Source organism: Equus caballus, chromosome 28 (assembly GCF_041296265.1).
Source record: "Equus caballus isolate H_3958 breed thoroughbred chromosome 28, TB-T2T, whole genome shotgun sequence".
In the NCBI taxonomy this organism is placed as follows: domain Eukaryota; kingdom Metazoa; phylum Chordata; class Mammalia; order Perissodactyla; family Equidae; genus Equus; species Equus caballus.
In genome coordinates this window covers 26,426,015-26,443,032 of record NC_091711.1, presented here as the reverse complement: position 1 = coordinate 26,443,032, position 17,018 = coordinate 26,426,015, and the positions used below count along the sequence as shown (strand labels likewise).

At 42.4% G+C, this 17,018-nt stretch overlaps 1 protein-coding gene and 1 long non-coding RNA gene across 8 annotated transcripts in view; one reads left to right on the top strand and one right to left on the bottom strand.

Annotated features, from left to right (window-relative positions):
* Positions 1 to 1,092: 1,092 nt before the first annotated feature.
* On the bottom strand, positions 1,093 to 7,650 carry LOC102148913 (uncharacterized). 6 transcript variants are annotated; one of them, XR_011433765.1, is made up of 6 exons: positions 6,985 to 7,124; positions 3,361 to 4,219; positions 2,972 to 3,264; positions 2,693 to 2,813; positions 2,031 to 2,133; positions 1,093 to 1,522 (listed from the first exon to the last, which is right to left on the bottom strand). It is a non-coding gene; the product is annotated as an uncharacterized lncRNA (long non-coding RNA). The 6 variants fall into 6 exon arrangements; XR_011433766.1 differs by having other exon boundaries at positions 3,165 to 3,264; XR_011433767.1 differs by having other exon boundaries at positions 3,361 to 3,466; positions 6,985 to 7,120.
* Positions 7,441 to 17,018, top strand: part of LTA4H (leukotriene A4 hydrolase) — a 32,341-nt gene continuing 22,763 nt past the window's right edge. Inside the window, exons 1-3 of one of the 2 annotated variants that reach the window (XM_001494765.7) lie at positions 7,441 to 7,660; positions 13,387 to 13,517; positions 15,001 to 15,121. In XM_001494765.7, the coding sequence (XP_001494815.5) occupies positions 7,502 to 7,660; positions 13,387 to 13,517; positions 15,001 to 15,121 (411 nt within the window). In that variant the 5' untranslated portion in view covers positions 7,441 to 7,501. The remainder of the gene's footprint in view (positions 7,661 to 13,386; positions 13,518 to 15,000; positions 15,122 to 17,018) is intronic. The other variant, XM_005606527.4, reaches the window with a different exon arrangement.

Genomic DNA, 17,018 nt, shown 5'->3' with positions numbered 1-17,018 from the left:
GGGGCTGTTGGGCTTGTGTCCATGACTCCAGAACTGGGGTTGCGGCACTGAATGGGTGCGGGTTTGGTGCAGTGGTCCCAAAGGGAGGGGACCTGGCATGGGTTAAGGGGTCCAAACTTCAAAGCAGCACATCAAAACTTGGCTACCGGGGCCGGTCCCGTGGCCGAGTGGTTAAGTTCGTGCGCTCTGCTTTGGCAGCCCAGGGTTTTGCTGGTTCGGATCCTGGGTGCGGATATGGCACCGCTCATCGGGCCATGCTGAGGCGGCGTCCCACATGCCACAACTAGAAGGAGCCACAACTAAAATATACAACGATGTACTGGGGGGATTTGGGGATAAAAAGCAGGAAGAAAAAAAAAAAGATTGGCAACGGTTGTTAGCTCAGGTGCCAATCTTTAAAAAAACAAAAATCAAACAAACTTGGCTATAATTGTTTGCCAAAAGACATGTTCTGGGATGCCCACAGCAGCACGATTCATAATCACCCAGAACTAAAGGTCCATCCACAGGAGAAGGGATACATAAATCATCCTCCTCCCACACATGTTATACTAGTCAGCAATGAGAAGGCACAACCTGGAACGACACACGACAGTGTGGAGGAATCTCACACACATAATGAGCCAAAGAAGCTAGGCGTGAGAGTACCTGCTGTATGTCTGCATTTATACACAGGAAACATAGATAGCAAAACATATAGTAGACATATAGTATGTTACTGGAAGTCAGGCAGTGGTCACCCCTGGGGAGCGAGATTATAGACGCTGGAAGGGAATGCGAGGGGGGCGTCTACTGGGGTGGGGAAATGTTCTGTATCTAACCTGGGTGCTGACCGCACTGGCGAGTTCAATTTATAAAGTTCAGAGAGCTATACACTTCTGATATGTGCACTTTTACGAATGGAAAGTACGCTTCAAGGAGAATGTTTTTAAAGTGTTTGCCATTCCCAAGAGGGTGGTAAGGGCATCCTCTGTTACAAGGAAACCCATTGCCTCATGACATCAGAGGGCACGGAGCAGCTCAGAAGGTGGCTTTCTCTCTGCCCCAAAGTCAATACAGAATAAAGCACCGAATAAGAGGATGCCTGGAACCTCACGTGAAGTCTCATTTATTCATTTACACATTGGTCATTCAGACAACGTGCGCAGGGAGGGAAAACAGACCATCTGGGACTAAACGGCGCTCCATCTAGAAGGGGAGACTGACAGTGATGCACAGTGTGGCAGGTGCTGTGTCAGGATGACATTAGGGGATTAAGGGAGTACTGACTGGAGGGTCCAGGGCCGTGGACTCCAAGGGAAGGAGTCCTGACATGTTTGATTAACTCTTGAACTGAGTTTCCTCCAACCCCAGAAGCATCCTCTGAGCCTCAAGGCAGTGGTTTAATTTCCTGCGCACACCATCACTCGAGGCATCTTGTTAAGATGCGGATTCTGATGCAGCAGGCCCAGCAGGGCCTGACATCTGCATTTCTGATGAGGCTTTTAGGAGACACTCGAGCTGCTAGTCCTGGAACCACACTCTGTGGGGAAAGAGAGGAGGTGATGTGACCAGCAGTGATTGTCAGGCTCCAGTCCAGCACAGTTGGACAATCTATCTTGTTCAGGCCAGTCCCTCCCGAGGGCACAAGGGCACCAGAAGAGAAACAAAAGGCAGACCAGTGTGGGAAGAGATAGGGTGCCTGGCGAGGCTCTCCAGACCCTGCGTGCTGTCAGGCAGCCAGCCAAGGGCAGGAGGGAGAGAGAAAGGGAGTGGAGGGGGCGAGGGGCCGTCACTCACGCTACTTTACAAAAGTGGGAAAAAACTCTGTCTCACGCTGCTTTCACTGCTGCCCGCCCACCCCCCCACCCCCAGCTGTCCAACCTTTCCTTGACACGAAGAACAGACTGGAGGTGTGAATATAAATGTAAAATTCTTGAACAAGGCAAAACAGATTTAACAGGAAAATGGAGAAATGGGTCAGGGCTGCCTCAACCAATTGGTGAGCTAAACATGAAAAAAGGTGGCTGAAATCATATCTATTTGCTCACCCGTTGGAAGGAGGACATGAAGGGTGTCACATACACCTCATTCTGTTAGGGAAAGAGATTCTTCTAGACTCCAGCCCCGACTGGAGGAAGGGGAGGCAGCGTCCTGAGAGGGAAGAAGAGAGCCTGTCAAGGAGCAGTGGGGGGGCAAGGGGGGAGGGTTGTTGGGGGGGAGGACTTTCAGTTTAAGAAAGAGCAAGAGAAAGCAGACAAGCTGTGCTGTCCTGGACAAGCCAAGTTGAGCAGGGCTGAAGCAAGGGCGTGGACGGGACAGGCAGGACCAGCCCAGCAGCTCCAGAGAGTGTGAAGTCTGGAGTCACGAAGACTGTTTTTTTCTTTGTCTGTAGATTCTAGTTCTGGTGACCTTCATTTCTTTTAAACATCAGTAAATAACTTCTTTTGAATTGGTAATATATTCACATACCTCAAAATTCAAAAGGCTTAACAGGTGGTTCAGTTAAAATATCTACTTCTCACCTCTGTTTCTTAGCCACTCTACTTCTCCTACTCACTATACCATGAGTTTCTTGTGGGTATCTCCAGAAATATTTTACATAGATAGGAGCCGATTTTATATATAGTCTCCTCTTCCCTTTTACATAAAAAGAGAAAGACAACCATAATCAGATTCTATCAGACTCTGACCATATTGCCCCTTATCTCACCAGATATGTGCCCTGATTCTAATCGTCCTCTGGACCAACATCGACTCCACCTCTTCAGTCTCTCATCCCCTTGGTGTCCTCTCTTTGCCCAGCTCGCAAAATCACCCACAGGCAGCCACACCTACCAAAAAAGGTAGAGAATATCTATCAGAGATATTGATGACACCTTGAAGGATTTTAAGCAGGGTAGTGAGATGGTTAAATTAGAAAGAATACTTCAGCAGAAAACACAAGATAGAAGAAAGATTTATCTATAAACAACGTTTTTTTCAGACTTACAGAATAGTCCACAATAAAATGGTGGCAAATTGATAGACAAAGGTCTTAAGCACCTGGGGCAAAACTGATAAACCCATCCAACTGAGACTAGGTCTCTTAGTAAAGACTGAGTTCCCTGTGAATGATGGTAAACCAAAACTGGAAGTAGGCACAGTCCATAGGAGAGTTCCATGATGACCAGAGGCCTGCCTACTTCCAGCTCATAGCTCCTTCTATGTTGCTGCTCCACCATCCTCAGCACATGGTTCCAACCTCATGATACAATATGGCAGTTAGAGCTCCAGCCATCAAATCTGCATTCCAGATAAGAGAACAGAGAGAGTTTTTTTTTTTTAAAAAGTCTCTGTTAAGGACACTTCCTAGAAGTCATAATTGGTAATTCCACTTACCTTCCATTGGCCAGAACTTAGTTACATGGTCATAACTGAAAAAAAGGCTGGGAAATATAGTCTTCTGGGAGGCCAAGTGTCCAGGTAAATATCGAGGGTTTTACTACTAAGGATGAAGAGAAATACAGATATTGGGAAACAACTAATGGTCTCTACCATACCAGGAAAGAAGAAAGGCAGATTATTAAGTGTGCGAGGCATTGGATTAACTTGTAGGATTCTGAACCCCCAGAATTCTTCTTTCCCAAACACATCTCTGCTTCTGGCCTCATGCCTTGATTCCTGCTACTATGTTTACCTGGAAAGCTGCCCTCTTCACATTCCCCATCCTCAATCCTGCCGCTACCATTTTTCCTACTAAAATGCTGCCCATCCTTCAAGCCCCGTCTCAAATGCTGTATCACCCACGATGTTATTCCTGAGCTTCCCGAAAATGACAGAACTTGTCCCCCTAGAATTTCATTTATAGTTCTCCTTGCGCCTTCATCTTAAGACCATGCCCTCTTAGGTCATTGGCATAGCTGGGCACTAGAGTGTAAATTACCCAAAGGGAAGGCAGCGCCTTCCCTGACTCTGTTCTTGGTAGCATAGTGTAGTAGAGTGCACTTAATAAATATCTGCAAATTGCATTGACTATTTAAAGAAAGGCCTGTGTGAAGTAAGAGGGGAAAACAATGAGAAGTCTTTATGCCCTTTTAAGGAAAGCGTTAATGCACCAATTGCAATTTCCTGAATTTCAAAAATATAGATCATTGCTAATGTTGCCAACTCTCTTTAGCGGCCGGTTTTGGTGTGATCTGCTTCTCATTTCGCATGTCTTGGTTGCCTCTCATTTCACAGGCGTTCCTAAAAACTCTTGCTAACAAAACAAGAAAAAATAAGTATTAAAATTATCAAAATAGACCAAATAAAAGACAACTGAAATAATACGACTAGCTGAAATGTAACAAATGATCACTTTAGGCCAACCCCAGTGCTAAGCTCTTCACAGACATTATCTCACTTCATCCTTCCAACAGCCCATGGGGCAGAGGTGTCTCCAGGATCCTGAGGGGACCGACGCCTAGAAGGATTAAGGAACTTTTCCGGGTGAGCAAAGGAGCTGGAATACTTCCTGTTCATAGGGCTCTGTAAACACATATACTATTTCTTTTCATAAAACTTGATATAAATCATCTTTTTCATCCTTGCTAAAGTCTCCTTTTGTATGTACACCTTGATAATATCCTTATTTTATAGAAGCGATGGAAAATTTCATTTTTTAAACTATTCTGAATCCACCAATGTATACGAGTTACACACCTATAGTTTGTGAATTGCTAATTTTATACACTCTCTATTTAGGGGGGTCAGTGGTATCTTAGAAAACAATTCCAACTGTATATCTATTTTTTGATTAATCTATGAATCAATCTGAGGAATTCATTTGTGGTTGTCTGCGGATATCTGTTCTTGAATGCAGTGGCATAAACTCTGTGGGTTCCTGGTAATCAATAATAGAAGATGATGATATTGACATTCTTTTAAAATAAACAAACTATCCTTTCTCCATAAAGAAGATAATTTGACTGTGTATTCTTTGAATAAGTCAATTCTATTCCATCATATTTGTCATCCTAGATTTGGTAACACCCAGAACACATTTTAGACCTCAAAAAAATGTTTGCAGCTGTCAACCCTGTCATGGATTCTTAGGCCCTGTAGAATTAGGATTTATGCACGTGTAAAGTATTGGAGTTCATAGTTTGGGATGTTTTTGTTTTGTTTTGTTTCTCTTTTGGCTTGCAGGGGCCAACCCAAGGACACCCAAATATAAAGCATCTTCCTCTGCAGCTGGAGCCATATTTAATTCTTAGATCACTCTGATACACAATGGAGCTGGCCAGCACGCTCCAATGCTCAGCTCATCAGATATCCCCCACACTTCTTGAATCTTCAATTCTCTCTTCTCTAGAAATCCTTTCACTTCTATATCTAAACATGTTTAAGTTTCTCTCGTCCTGAAAACATAAAAACACTTTCTCAATGCCGCATTCCTCTGTATTCCCTTTTCATCTTCCCTTCTCACTTTGGCCAAGCATCTCGACAGAGCAGCCTATGTTCTATTTCCCCTCTTCTCTTTTATTGCTCAACCCACTGCTTTCTGGCATCCACCTTCAACTAAACCTCAAAGGTCAACAAAAATACCACCCTCCCTACCGCTAACCTATCGCCAAATGCAAAGAAGACTTTTTACTTTTTATTTTAACAGCCTTCCAGGCTGCATTTGACATTGCAAGTTGGCGCTTTCTAGTTTATTTCATGAGTTCCTCTTATTCTACCTTCTACCCTTTTTAAAAATTTCAGTTTTACTGAGGTATAACCGACAAATAAAATTGTAAGGTATTTAAAGTGTACATCGTGGTGATTTGATATATGCATATATCATGAAATGAGTCCCCCCATCCTCCAGGCCTTTTTTATTAACTTTGAATGTTCTCCCAGCTTCCAACCTGTTTTCACTGCTCTTCTCTTTACACACTCTCCTTGGGCTGAGCTTACCCACTATCATAGTTTCACCCACCACATTATGTGATGTTCTCATATCTACCCGAAACTTCCCCAGAGCTATGGATTTAAATATCCAGGTGACTCAGTGACATCTTCACTTTGATTCCCATACATTCTCAAACTCCATATATCCAAAATTAAACTTAGATCTTCTCCACCTAAATCTGTCCTCTTCCTATAGTCTCTATCTTTGGTTAATGATTACCCAGCCACTGAAGCCAAAAATCTGAGAATCATTTTAGGCTCCTTCTTAATCTGTGAATCCACTTGTCTCTTAAGTATTCCTTCCATTCCTTCCTTGCTCTCTATCCTTACTCATTACTTGCCTATGTCGGGCCCCCAGCATCCTCTTCTTGGACTACTTTAATAATTTCCCAACTCTCCTGCCTCTGGTTCTAACACCTCATATCCATTCTCTGAATACCACCACTGTTCTCCTGATAACATGAATCTGACCATGTCACTCCCCTGCTTAAAATTCTTTAATGGGTCCCCCACTCATGCACTCAAGATTAAAAACCCAGTCCTGTCCTGTCCTCTTCCAATTTTTCCTGTTTCAACTCTGAAGTCCCATCCGAAAGGCAAGTCACCCTTCCATCCTTCCTTACCTTCTCCTGGATGGGCCCCAGAGCTGAGCTAGATGTCTCAGCCTGGCATTCCAATCTTGCAGCCAGAGCATACTCATATCATAGAATCCTCTCATTACAACACATCAAACTAATCTTCCTAAATTTCTAAAATGGGAATGTTGGCATATTTCGTTTTAGATCTCCAGGGCCTGGAAATGTACATAATTAGCACTTAAGACACACTTGTTGAACTGACAGACCTGAGCTTGCTTGTACTGGGTTGCCCACATGGCAAGTCAGCAACAAAAAAAACCTCTGAAAATGTCAGTCTTATAGTTAACTTGACGTTGACTACTTCTTTCCCATTAGCTTTTAAAACGTTTGTAAGAGGATTTCCATTTTCAAGCGTATTAAAAGGAAGAAAAAAAAAAAAAAAGAGCTGTTTTGTGCCTCCCCGTCGGGGAATCGAACCCCGGTCTCCCGCGTGACAGGCGGGGATACTCACCACTATACTAACGAGGAACTGCACAAGCGCTGAGCTTCTGACAAGCCTCTTATCCCTTTTTTAGGCCGTCCCGGCCTTATCTGTAACCACCAATAGGTCTAACACTCTTCTATCACCGTTGCAGTTTCCACCGAAGTTCAACGGAACTGAAATGGAAGCGTTCCGTCGCTGTACTTCCAACCATTTCCGTTGGCCCACCTTTCCTCTAACTGCCCCAACTCCCCTCCTCTTCCTCTCTTCCCTTTTCGGGAGCAATCTCGGTTCTCCTCAGCGCCCCCTCGCCACACACACTCCCAGGGAACAAAGCGCACACCTTGCCGCGCTGCACCACGGAACTTGTAGTTCCTTTCAAGCCGTACCGTATTCTTCTCTCACTGTAAGAGACTTCCTTTCCCAGTGGGCGCCGCGAATCCCTCCGCTTCTTTACCTCCCTCCCTTCTCCTCTCGTTCTCAGTCGAGTAGTCTGGCAGCAGCGTGGTGGGGTTCGGATCGGTGTGTGGCACAACTCCCTAGAGTCATGCCCGAGGTGGTGGATACGTGCTCCTTGGCCTCTCCGGCTTCCGTCTGCCAGACCAAGCACCTGCACCTGCGCTGCAGCGTCGACTTTACCCGCCGGGTGCTGACCGGGACCGCGGCGCTCACGGTCCAGTCTCAGGAGGACAATCTGCGCAGCCTGGTACGGTGGGACGCGCGCCACTGCCCGCCTCTCCCCGGCCACCCGCCTCTAGTCCCTCACCCTGCTCCGGCCGCTTCCCAGCCCCGCGCCCCTGTCTGCTCCAGCATCCCTCGGTGCTCCTCCGCAGTCCGCAACCCTTATTCTGCACCTCCTCGCCAGCCCCCACTCATTCCTCAGCGTCCCCTTCTTCAGCGCCCCCCTCACCCCATATCGCCCCCTCCCAACCCCATTTACGTCTGTGCATCCCTCCCTCACCCGCTATGTATATGAACTTAAGTGTCTCCTCCACCTCTTCCCCCAAAGCCCCCTCCTCAGTCCCTGGGCACGTCCAGCGCCCCATCCACGCCCCACTCCTCACCCAGCGCTCAGGTTTCATTTTAGCAGGAATCTCCCCTGCCCCCATTATCCTAGTTCCCAGCGCTTAATCCCCCCTGTGGCCTCCCCGTTTCCTCGGCCTACAGCCCAGAACTCCCTCCTCAGGCCTCAGATTTCTTCCAGTCCCCAGCGCACCTTACTCACTCCACAGTCTCATCTAAGTCCCAGACCCTATAACCTGCCGATCCCTGGTCCCACTCTTCCCTCCCTGGCACCTTTATTTCAACCCGCAGGTCTGAAGGATACGACCGATTGTCGTCTTCCCTCAATCTGCCTGCCAGTCATTCTCAACCCCCTTAGGAGTCCCAGCCCAAGAACCCCTCTCTCCCCCATTCTTTCATACTTCCTGTCTCTACTAACTTTAGGTGCATCTATTGCTCCAGGATCATGGTCTTTCTTACTTTTGATTCTTGTCACCCTTCTCTTCTAATAATTTAAGGACAAGTGGGCCGTTCAAGCTTTCTAAGGATGTCTCAATAGGATGTATTAGTAGTTGGTTTCAAGGAGCAAGTAATTATTGCACTTCTTAGAAAATATGTGCAAGCCCTTAGAAAATTCTGCAAGCCCTCTAGCCAATTGAATGATGAAAAACTTGTTTAGATTTATGGAATGTTATTAAATTATTTTATCTCAACAACATAACCTGTTTTCAGTGTTCTTCCTCAGATTGTTTCATAGTATTTGGATTGTACTTTTCACCTGAAGAATTTCCTAGATGAGCATTTTAGAAATAAGAGGCACAGGAAAAGACCAGCCACAGTGTATTTTGCATAGAGTAGCGTGGTAATATCTGCTGTAGCTCAGCATGAAGCCACCAGATCATGTAGGTTGTAGGCTTTGATGGAGGGAAATCAGTAGAGTTAATTGGTGGGGCGTAATAATAAGTTTAGATAAGAATTGGTGATTTTCACGACTCTTTTTCCTGCTTGTGTAACAGGCCTGCATTTTGAGTTCATTAATATGAACTCATATAGCAAGCACGTAGCTTTCTTCCCTTTTGTCCTTTAACATTTTACTAGACTAATTCTGATTTGAACAATAGATGATTGCTCTATGTATTGATATGTAGTCATCAAAAGTATATAGGGAAGAAAATTAATAAAAGTATTATAAGCACAAAGGTAACTGCTTCCCTGTAGGTTGTACTTCTTGGAGTACCGTGCTGTCTTTTATTGCAGACAGCTTTGCCCAGGCAGGGTTGGCTGGACTCAAGTCCTATTTCAAGGCAGTCTCTCCTTTTATTAAAAGAAAGTGAATTTTGATAGCTCGTCACTGCTTAATATGACCCTGCACTCTCACCTGTTTTGTAAAAATGAAAGCTTTACCTTTGTTCCATGAGTAAGTAAGAGTTAGGTTGCTTAAATTTTCAAAACAATGTCCCTTCAATGTCCCACTCTAAAAACCTGCGCATTGTTTTTGCATTCCCCAAATCTCAAGAGAAGTAAGATTTTTAAATTATGATTTCTGGTTGGCATGTTTGTTTAGTAAATTAGAGCCTGGAATTATAATAATCTTAGATTTTACACAAGGAAGGCTAGTTGTAGTACAGTGACATTTGTTTATAATTGCTTATTTATAAACAATAACCTGAGGCCAAGAGGTTGGTTTTATTTATTCGACATTAGCTTGTTTCTTTCCTTTAGTAGATTATGGACTCTTGAAGGTAGGGAATATGTTTCATGACTGTTTGTATCCCAGGTTCTTAGTATAGCACCTGGCATGTAGAGGACACTCAGAAGTTTGATGAATTAATGGGGGAATTCAACTAGAAAGCAGTGCCTAATCTTAAGTGGGCTGTGGTGATAATGGCGTTAATTGCATCTTGAAGGTGGGCTGGCGTCATACCTCGCCACCGCAGTAGAGAGGACCCAGTGCCAGTGCTGGCTGAGGACACCATGCGTCCTTTACCTTCTCCATTCTTGGAGTCCATGATGCTGGGGAGTGTTGAAGGAGCTCTAACAGCACTAATTCCCAGCTTTTCTGAAACTCCTCTAGAAATTTTGGGTTATTTGCACTGAAGGTTAGTACTCTTCCGTGATAAGTTTCAAGCATTTGTTTCTTTTATTGAAATGTTCAGTTTTTCAGGTGTTCTTTCAGTTCGTGTCTCAAAGAGGTTTTCATGTCTTGGCCGAGATGGTATACTAGTAATTGGCAGAGGCCAGGGACTGAACGCAGATCTTTCTGACTGCGGACTCTCCAATCTTCACAAAGTAAATGCCTGACCTGGGAATCTAATCAAGGTGTTGTTTTGGTTTCGGTTTTGTTCTTAATAACCCCATGGTTTTTTCATTACAGCATCCTGCAAATAACAAGGAGAAAATATAGAGACATAATAATGAAGGCTAAAGCTTTTTTATTTAAACCCTGCTTTGTTGCAGAAAGAATCTGAGACTGCTTAAAACAACATAACAGTGTAATAAGATTAAAAATAGTTAAAGAATTTGGAGGAAGAGAGAATAAGGACAGGAAAAACAAAACACATGACATAAAGCCCTAGACACAAAAGAAGAAGTGGGCCATGACGTTGACATGAAACTTCCCAGCAGCCTGTGCAAAAAGGGAATTGTTATATATTCCATGGCAACTGGCCAGCTGCTTAGAAGTAGAAGCAGCTGTACTTTTGGGGTGTTATTCAAAGAGGACACTGTAAGATAGAGTAAATTATATCCTCACTAACTTCCTACTCTTGGTAGGTCTGTTTCTTATAACTACTTATGGATATCTTGGCCTCATACATAGCTGCTGCTCAATAAAAATTTGTTGAAAAGTACTAATTCTGCCTTGACAACTTATCCAGTTTCCTTTGTTTTTCTTCCCTATTACTATTTTTGATCAATTGTTTAATAACATTTGTTAGTGAAATTTGGACAGGAATTTCTTAAGTGATCTGGGAATTACAGCTGAGGTTAGGACTGGAGATATACAGGGGTGGCTGTGTGTTGCTGTGATGCTCAAAGCTATGCCACTGGTCTTTCAATTACCAGCAGGGTCACCCCCAGTGGACAGGTTTCAGTGGAACTTCCAGATTAGAGAGACTAGAAAGAAGGACCTGGCCACCCACTTTCAAAAAAAGCATTTGTAACAACAACAGATCATTGTAATGTGGTACAGTAAATGCTACAGAAAAAAAAGAGTTGGGCTTACTCACAAAAAAGGCATAACAATAACCTTAGTTTTTTGAACAAATTTGAAAAGTTCAGGCAATACAGAAAATAGAATGTATTCCACTGGGAAGTGACCCAATTAATTCATCCTTATGGTTATAAGAGTAGTTATATACATAGATATTCACATCAAAGTTTTAAAACAAATCAGATATTCAGAAATAGGTACTAGAATATGAAGGGACAAAGGAGTAACTTATTCTTAATAAGAGATTAACCTAATAAAACCATATATTCTGAATATGCAAGTGCAGGAAGATAAATCAGTTCTACTAATTTAAGAGTAAGGGCAACAGTTGAGCTACCCCCAAAAAGAGAGTAACCTGAAAGAAGTAACTGCCCATTCCCATATGAGGGAAACAGATTTGGCTGCTCTTACAAAACAGGGAAAAAAAGTTAAACCAGGGCGGGAATTTCTTCCCAACCAAAAATTATTGACTCTAGAGAGGTGGGAATCAAATTAATGATTGCCCCTCTGACTTCCTGAGCTTATGGCCCACACACAGTTAACTAATATAAAAGAGAGGCAACTGGAAATGGTGTTTCTTGGCCATCTACCTCCCTAAGCTGTTCCAGGCCAGGTGTCAAGGAAAAGATGCCAGAGGCAAGGAGATCAGATAGTAGGCAGTTCTAAAGCAGGCCTGACCTAGGGTGGTGGTGGAAGGAAAGAAAAGAAAGTATGAGGCCAGTGTAAGAGAAAACCTTGGCGATTGGCTATGCGGGATTGGGAAGTGGAATCGTTGTGGATTCTTTGAATGTTTCAAACCTTAGGTACCCTGAGGAGATCTGTTAACAGAATAGAGAAATCAGGGGAGAGAGCTGATTTACAGGACATGATGGTGGCTTCATTTTCAGAATCTTTGGAAGCCTGCTGAATATGAGGCACTGTTTCCCATGGAAATGTGAAGCAGACAATTAGAGATATCCAGCTAGAGTCCTCGGGGAGGAGATACAACTGTAGCAATAGACTGGTAGTCATCTGTACAGGGGTACTAGTTGATGGTGCGTGCATGAGTGAGAACTAGGAATGAAGAATATGGTAAGAAAATCAAAGGCCCAACCAAGTCTAGAGCATTGGGACATGTCCATATTTAGGAGTTAGGAACGAGGAGGAGGAAAAAGCTTAGATAAGTAGAACCATTTATGTGTAAAGTCAAAGAAGTCACGGAAAGGACTTCAGACAGGTGGCGTGGTCCCTACGGGCTACGTGTGGACAAAGATCAAGGTTCTGGAACAGAAAAGACCTGTTGATCAGGAGGAGCTTTCAGTAGCAGAGGAGCTAGAAGCCAGATTGAAGAGGGGCAAGGAAGGAGAGATTGACGAGGAAGTGGAAATAGCAGCCATAGATTGCCCTGGGAGTTTAAGAAAGGAAAAGGAATAAGAGTTATCAGAGTGGACAGAAGGATCATTGAAGTTTTAAAAATGATATGGGAGGTTTGTTAGGGTGTTTGGAGACAGTGTTGTGGCATAGGAGGGTTGAAGATTCCAGAGTGAGAGATTAGTAGAGAGAGAAAGAAGGATATGGTTTCTAGAGTTCAAAGAGAGGATTATTGGGATGGAAAACACTCAGGCACTTCCAGCCCAAAGCAGTTGTCCTTAGTTGGCCGTGGCAATAAATTTGTTCTCCCAATCCTCTATGGGGTCATTCGGTCAGAGCTGCCACACCAGGTTGGGCTTTTTCTAGATAAATAACGGCAATGTACAGCCTCCTCATTTGCCTAACAAGTGGCAGGGTTTGTTTTAATTTTTGGATATATGAAAGTACATAGGAGTTGGACGGTATGAATTCCAGGAAGAAATATGTGATGAGAGGTGTTGAGGAGTCATGGTGAAAGAAACAAGTTATAGGTCAACTTCTTCATAGCAGAGAAGTTTAAGTCTTAGAAGACAGAAGCAAAGGCATTTTAATTTAGGTTTGATTTTTATTTAAAGCCTAAAATTGGTGTGACTACCCCAGAATTACCTAACAATACATATGCACATTGTAGAACTCAAAAATTTTGGGGAGCTTAGGGTCCCAAGAGATGAGATCACCACTAACTTTTGACTTCTTTAATTCTTGTAATTTTATTCTCTATAAGCAACTAGTTCTATTCTGTAATTACTGTAGTTAACCTGACTAATATTAGTTTTCTCTGGTGTATAAAACTATTTTCTTATCATTCAAAAATATTAATTTAATTCTAGACTTTGGATACAAAGGACCTTACAATAGAAAAAGTGGTCATCAATGGACAAGAAGTCAAATATGCTCTTGGAGAAAAACAAAGTTACAAAGGATCACCAATGGAAATCTCTCTTCCAATTGCTCTGAGCAAGTATGAATGTTATCCTCTTTCTCTTTTCTAGCTAAATAATGGGGAAGATGTATTTTTAATCAATTTAGACGTTTTTCCTTTCCTAATTTTAGTTGGGTATATGTAGTCATTGGTACACTGCCCCTGCTGATCTGCTGTTCAGATTGAAGCTCATAGTGAAAATTACATCTTCCTAAGATACTGGAGAAATTTATTGTATAAAATAAGAATAAGACTTTTGATAACTGTGACTGCTTTACTCCTCATTTGATTAATATCTAGAGTGATGATGGGAGCCTGCCATCTTAAGGAGGCATTTTAGGGTCCCCGGGGAAGCTTTTATAAGCCACACATTTTTCGCCTTTTCCCCGGAAGCCAGCTGCTTTGATTAACAGAATAATAACAATGATGAACATAGAACTGTTTCTGTGCACCAATCTTGAGCTAAGTGCTTTAGATGCTTCTTTTATCTAATCCTTATGGTAACCCTAGGTGGTATGATCTGCCTTTTACAGATGAGGAAAGGGAACCTCTGAGAAATAAAGTCATTTATTCGAGAAAGTGGCAGCCAGAATTGTCATATTGGGAGTATATCCCACTCCTTAATGTGTTGGGAAGGGGAAAAAGGGTAGAAAACCATTGGCCTAGACCAAGGATGATCTTCACCCACCTTTCAGTGGCCACTGTTTTCATGCCTTCTCTTGCCATTAACAAAAAGAAACACCCACACATAGCTTGTGAGGTAGATGTCTCTCGCCTCGTTCTACAGATGAAGAAACTATGGCATAGGAAAGGCAAATACTTTGCCTAGGTTCACTGCACCACTACGTGGTAGAGTCACGATTCTAACACAGGCCTGGCTGCTGGTCTCCACAGCTCCTGTTAGTTCCTTGTTATCAAACTATCTGGGGTGAAGAACCAGTTTTTGTGGTTGCCAATCTGTGACAGACTGATTCTTTTGTAAAATGCAATAAAAACCAATTCCCAGGAAGAAGAGCTTAAATGCAAGTACACATTTTTTATTACTAGATTCAAAATACAAATGACTCTAAAGGTTTCTACTTAGTTACTCTCAATTTCTTGACTTGTCTTGTCTAGTAACAGTTTGCAGACCAGCACTGCTCTATATCGTGCTCTGGCTCCCGCCGCTGTGGTAGTTGAAGTTCAGAAATTATTTCTTCTACTTTCCCACTCTCATAAAAGATGATGTGATATTACAAATGCAAAGTGTGTAACACACAGTGACGTATTCAACTAATTTTAGTTCCTGTTACATCTTCATAAGCAGTTAGCGTGGTAGCGGGAAAGGACCCACAGGCTGGCATTCAGGTGGGAACATCAGAGGCAACTTACCCGCTTAGGACGCAGCCTTTCTAGAGCTTACTGTCAATCAGTAATAAGACCTCATAAAATATTATTTATATTATTCAGTGTATGTATTATGAATTCAAATTTTGGTGAGATTGAGTTATGCTCTACTAATATATTTGTTTGTTCCATGCAGAAATCAAGAAGTTGTTATAGAAATTTCTTTTGAGACGTCTCCAAAATCATCTGCTCTTCAGTGGCTCACTCCTGAACAAACTTCTGGAAAGGAACACCCGTATCTCTTTAGTCAGTGCCAGGTAAAAAGATCCAGAATGATTTATCATACAGAAAATTCCCGGCACGTTGCAGTTTCATGAAGCAAAGTACAGTGGTCATATGGATACGTGGGTCTTACCTGAGGTAGTGTTTTAATTTAGTAGATTTTATAAAAATGATAGATATTTTCATTTTTATCTTTCATTATTAACGTATTCATATATTACTTTTAAAAAGAAACTTCCTTTAATTTGAAATCATGTCTACCTAGATTGGACTCTCTAGGTCAGATTAATATTTTTATCCCCAGCACCTAGCCTAGAACTTGGCGTAGAGTGGGCCTCAGTAAATGGTCATAAAATGAAAGGAAAAAATAACTCAAGAGTAATATGTACTGGTTATGAAAAGTGTTACAATAAAGAAGTAGAAAGTGAAAGATTAGATTTCCCAGTCCTCTCAGACACTATTGCCCAGAGGTAACCACCATTGAGTTTGGTGGGTAGCCTTTCCAGATTTTTCTTATACATTTATAAATGTATATATTATGTAAATATACTTAAATGTACCTTTAACGTGATATGATTTAAACTACTTCTGTTTTCTATTTAAAAACTAAGAATAAAGGGCCATATAATTAAGATAGTCTGTCACAAGGATAATAAGTATCAAACTGTCTTCTGAAAGAGGAAAAAAAAACTAATTCTGTTAGTAATCAAATAATTTACAATTAAAGGAACTCACTTCATCAAACATTTACTATATTTCCCAGCAGGACTTTGCATACTTAATCCTCTCAGTATTCCCGTGTGGTATATATTATGTTAGGCTCAAATTTGAATGCAGGTCTAGAACAAAGGAAGCAATATCAGCACATGAAATAGCCACGTTTACTTTCTATTGCCAGTTGAAATGTCTTAATCTAAGAAACCCTTAGTTCAGTAATCTGGAAGAGATGCAGTGTTCTAGGCAAGAATGTACATGCTGTGCACTCTCTTAGTGATGCCTGAATTTCAGTCTGTATTTCTTAACGAATGTCCATAAACTAAAGTTTCCAAGAAATGCAAGATTTGTGAATCACAAGAGTGTGAATTTCGAATGTATTAGTGCATTTCTTATTGGCAACAGTTTTGAAACAGAGGAAAGAGATTTCAGTTACATTAAGAAATGATTGCCATTGGGGCTGGCCCCGTGGCCGAGTGGTTAAGTTCACGCGCTCCGCTGCAGGCGGCCCAGTGTTTTGTTGGTTTGAATCCTGGGCGTGGACATGGCACTACTCATCAAACCACGCTGAGGCAGCGTCCCACATGCCACAACTAGATGGACCCACAACGAAGAATATATGTACCGGGGGGCTTTGGGGAGAAAAAGGAAAAAAATAAAATCTTTAAAAAAAAAAAAAAAAAGAAATGATTGCCATTGATAGGAAACGCGCAGACATGATTTTGTTTGATGGGTTTGCTTACGGTTGTTCTCTGTGCTTGTTTGCCTGGGGTTGGTCCTATCCAGTGAAATACATGTACAAACCCTTTGGCGTTGCTGAGTCACCTAAGTAGAGACCATTAAGGGATTCTAAAGGCATAGTCTTGGAACCTTGTTTTGGGAGGGAGAACCACGTGGTTCTTCTGGTCCTACCTAACCCATCTAGAGGTTATGTGGGATCCCATATCTTTGGAGAATCTGCTAGGTCTGAAGTGAAAAGGGCTGGAGTTTGGGGGATTTAAGCTAGTTTGTGGTGGCATGAAGTATGTCTACGATTTGTAACAACTTCAGAGAGAGGCATTAGTATCTGCATTCTTTAAAGCTCAGTAGACTGTCTGAATGAGGCTGGGGTTCCTCTGCTCACCAGCAATGGATGCAGACTTATTTGTAAACAGGCGGGGTATATAAAACCGTAGATGCTCTGGCTGTTCTTTTTGATGGAACCAATGTTTGTGACAG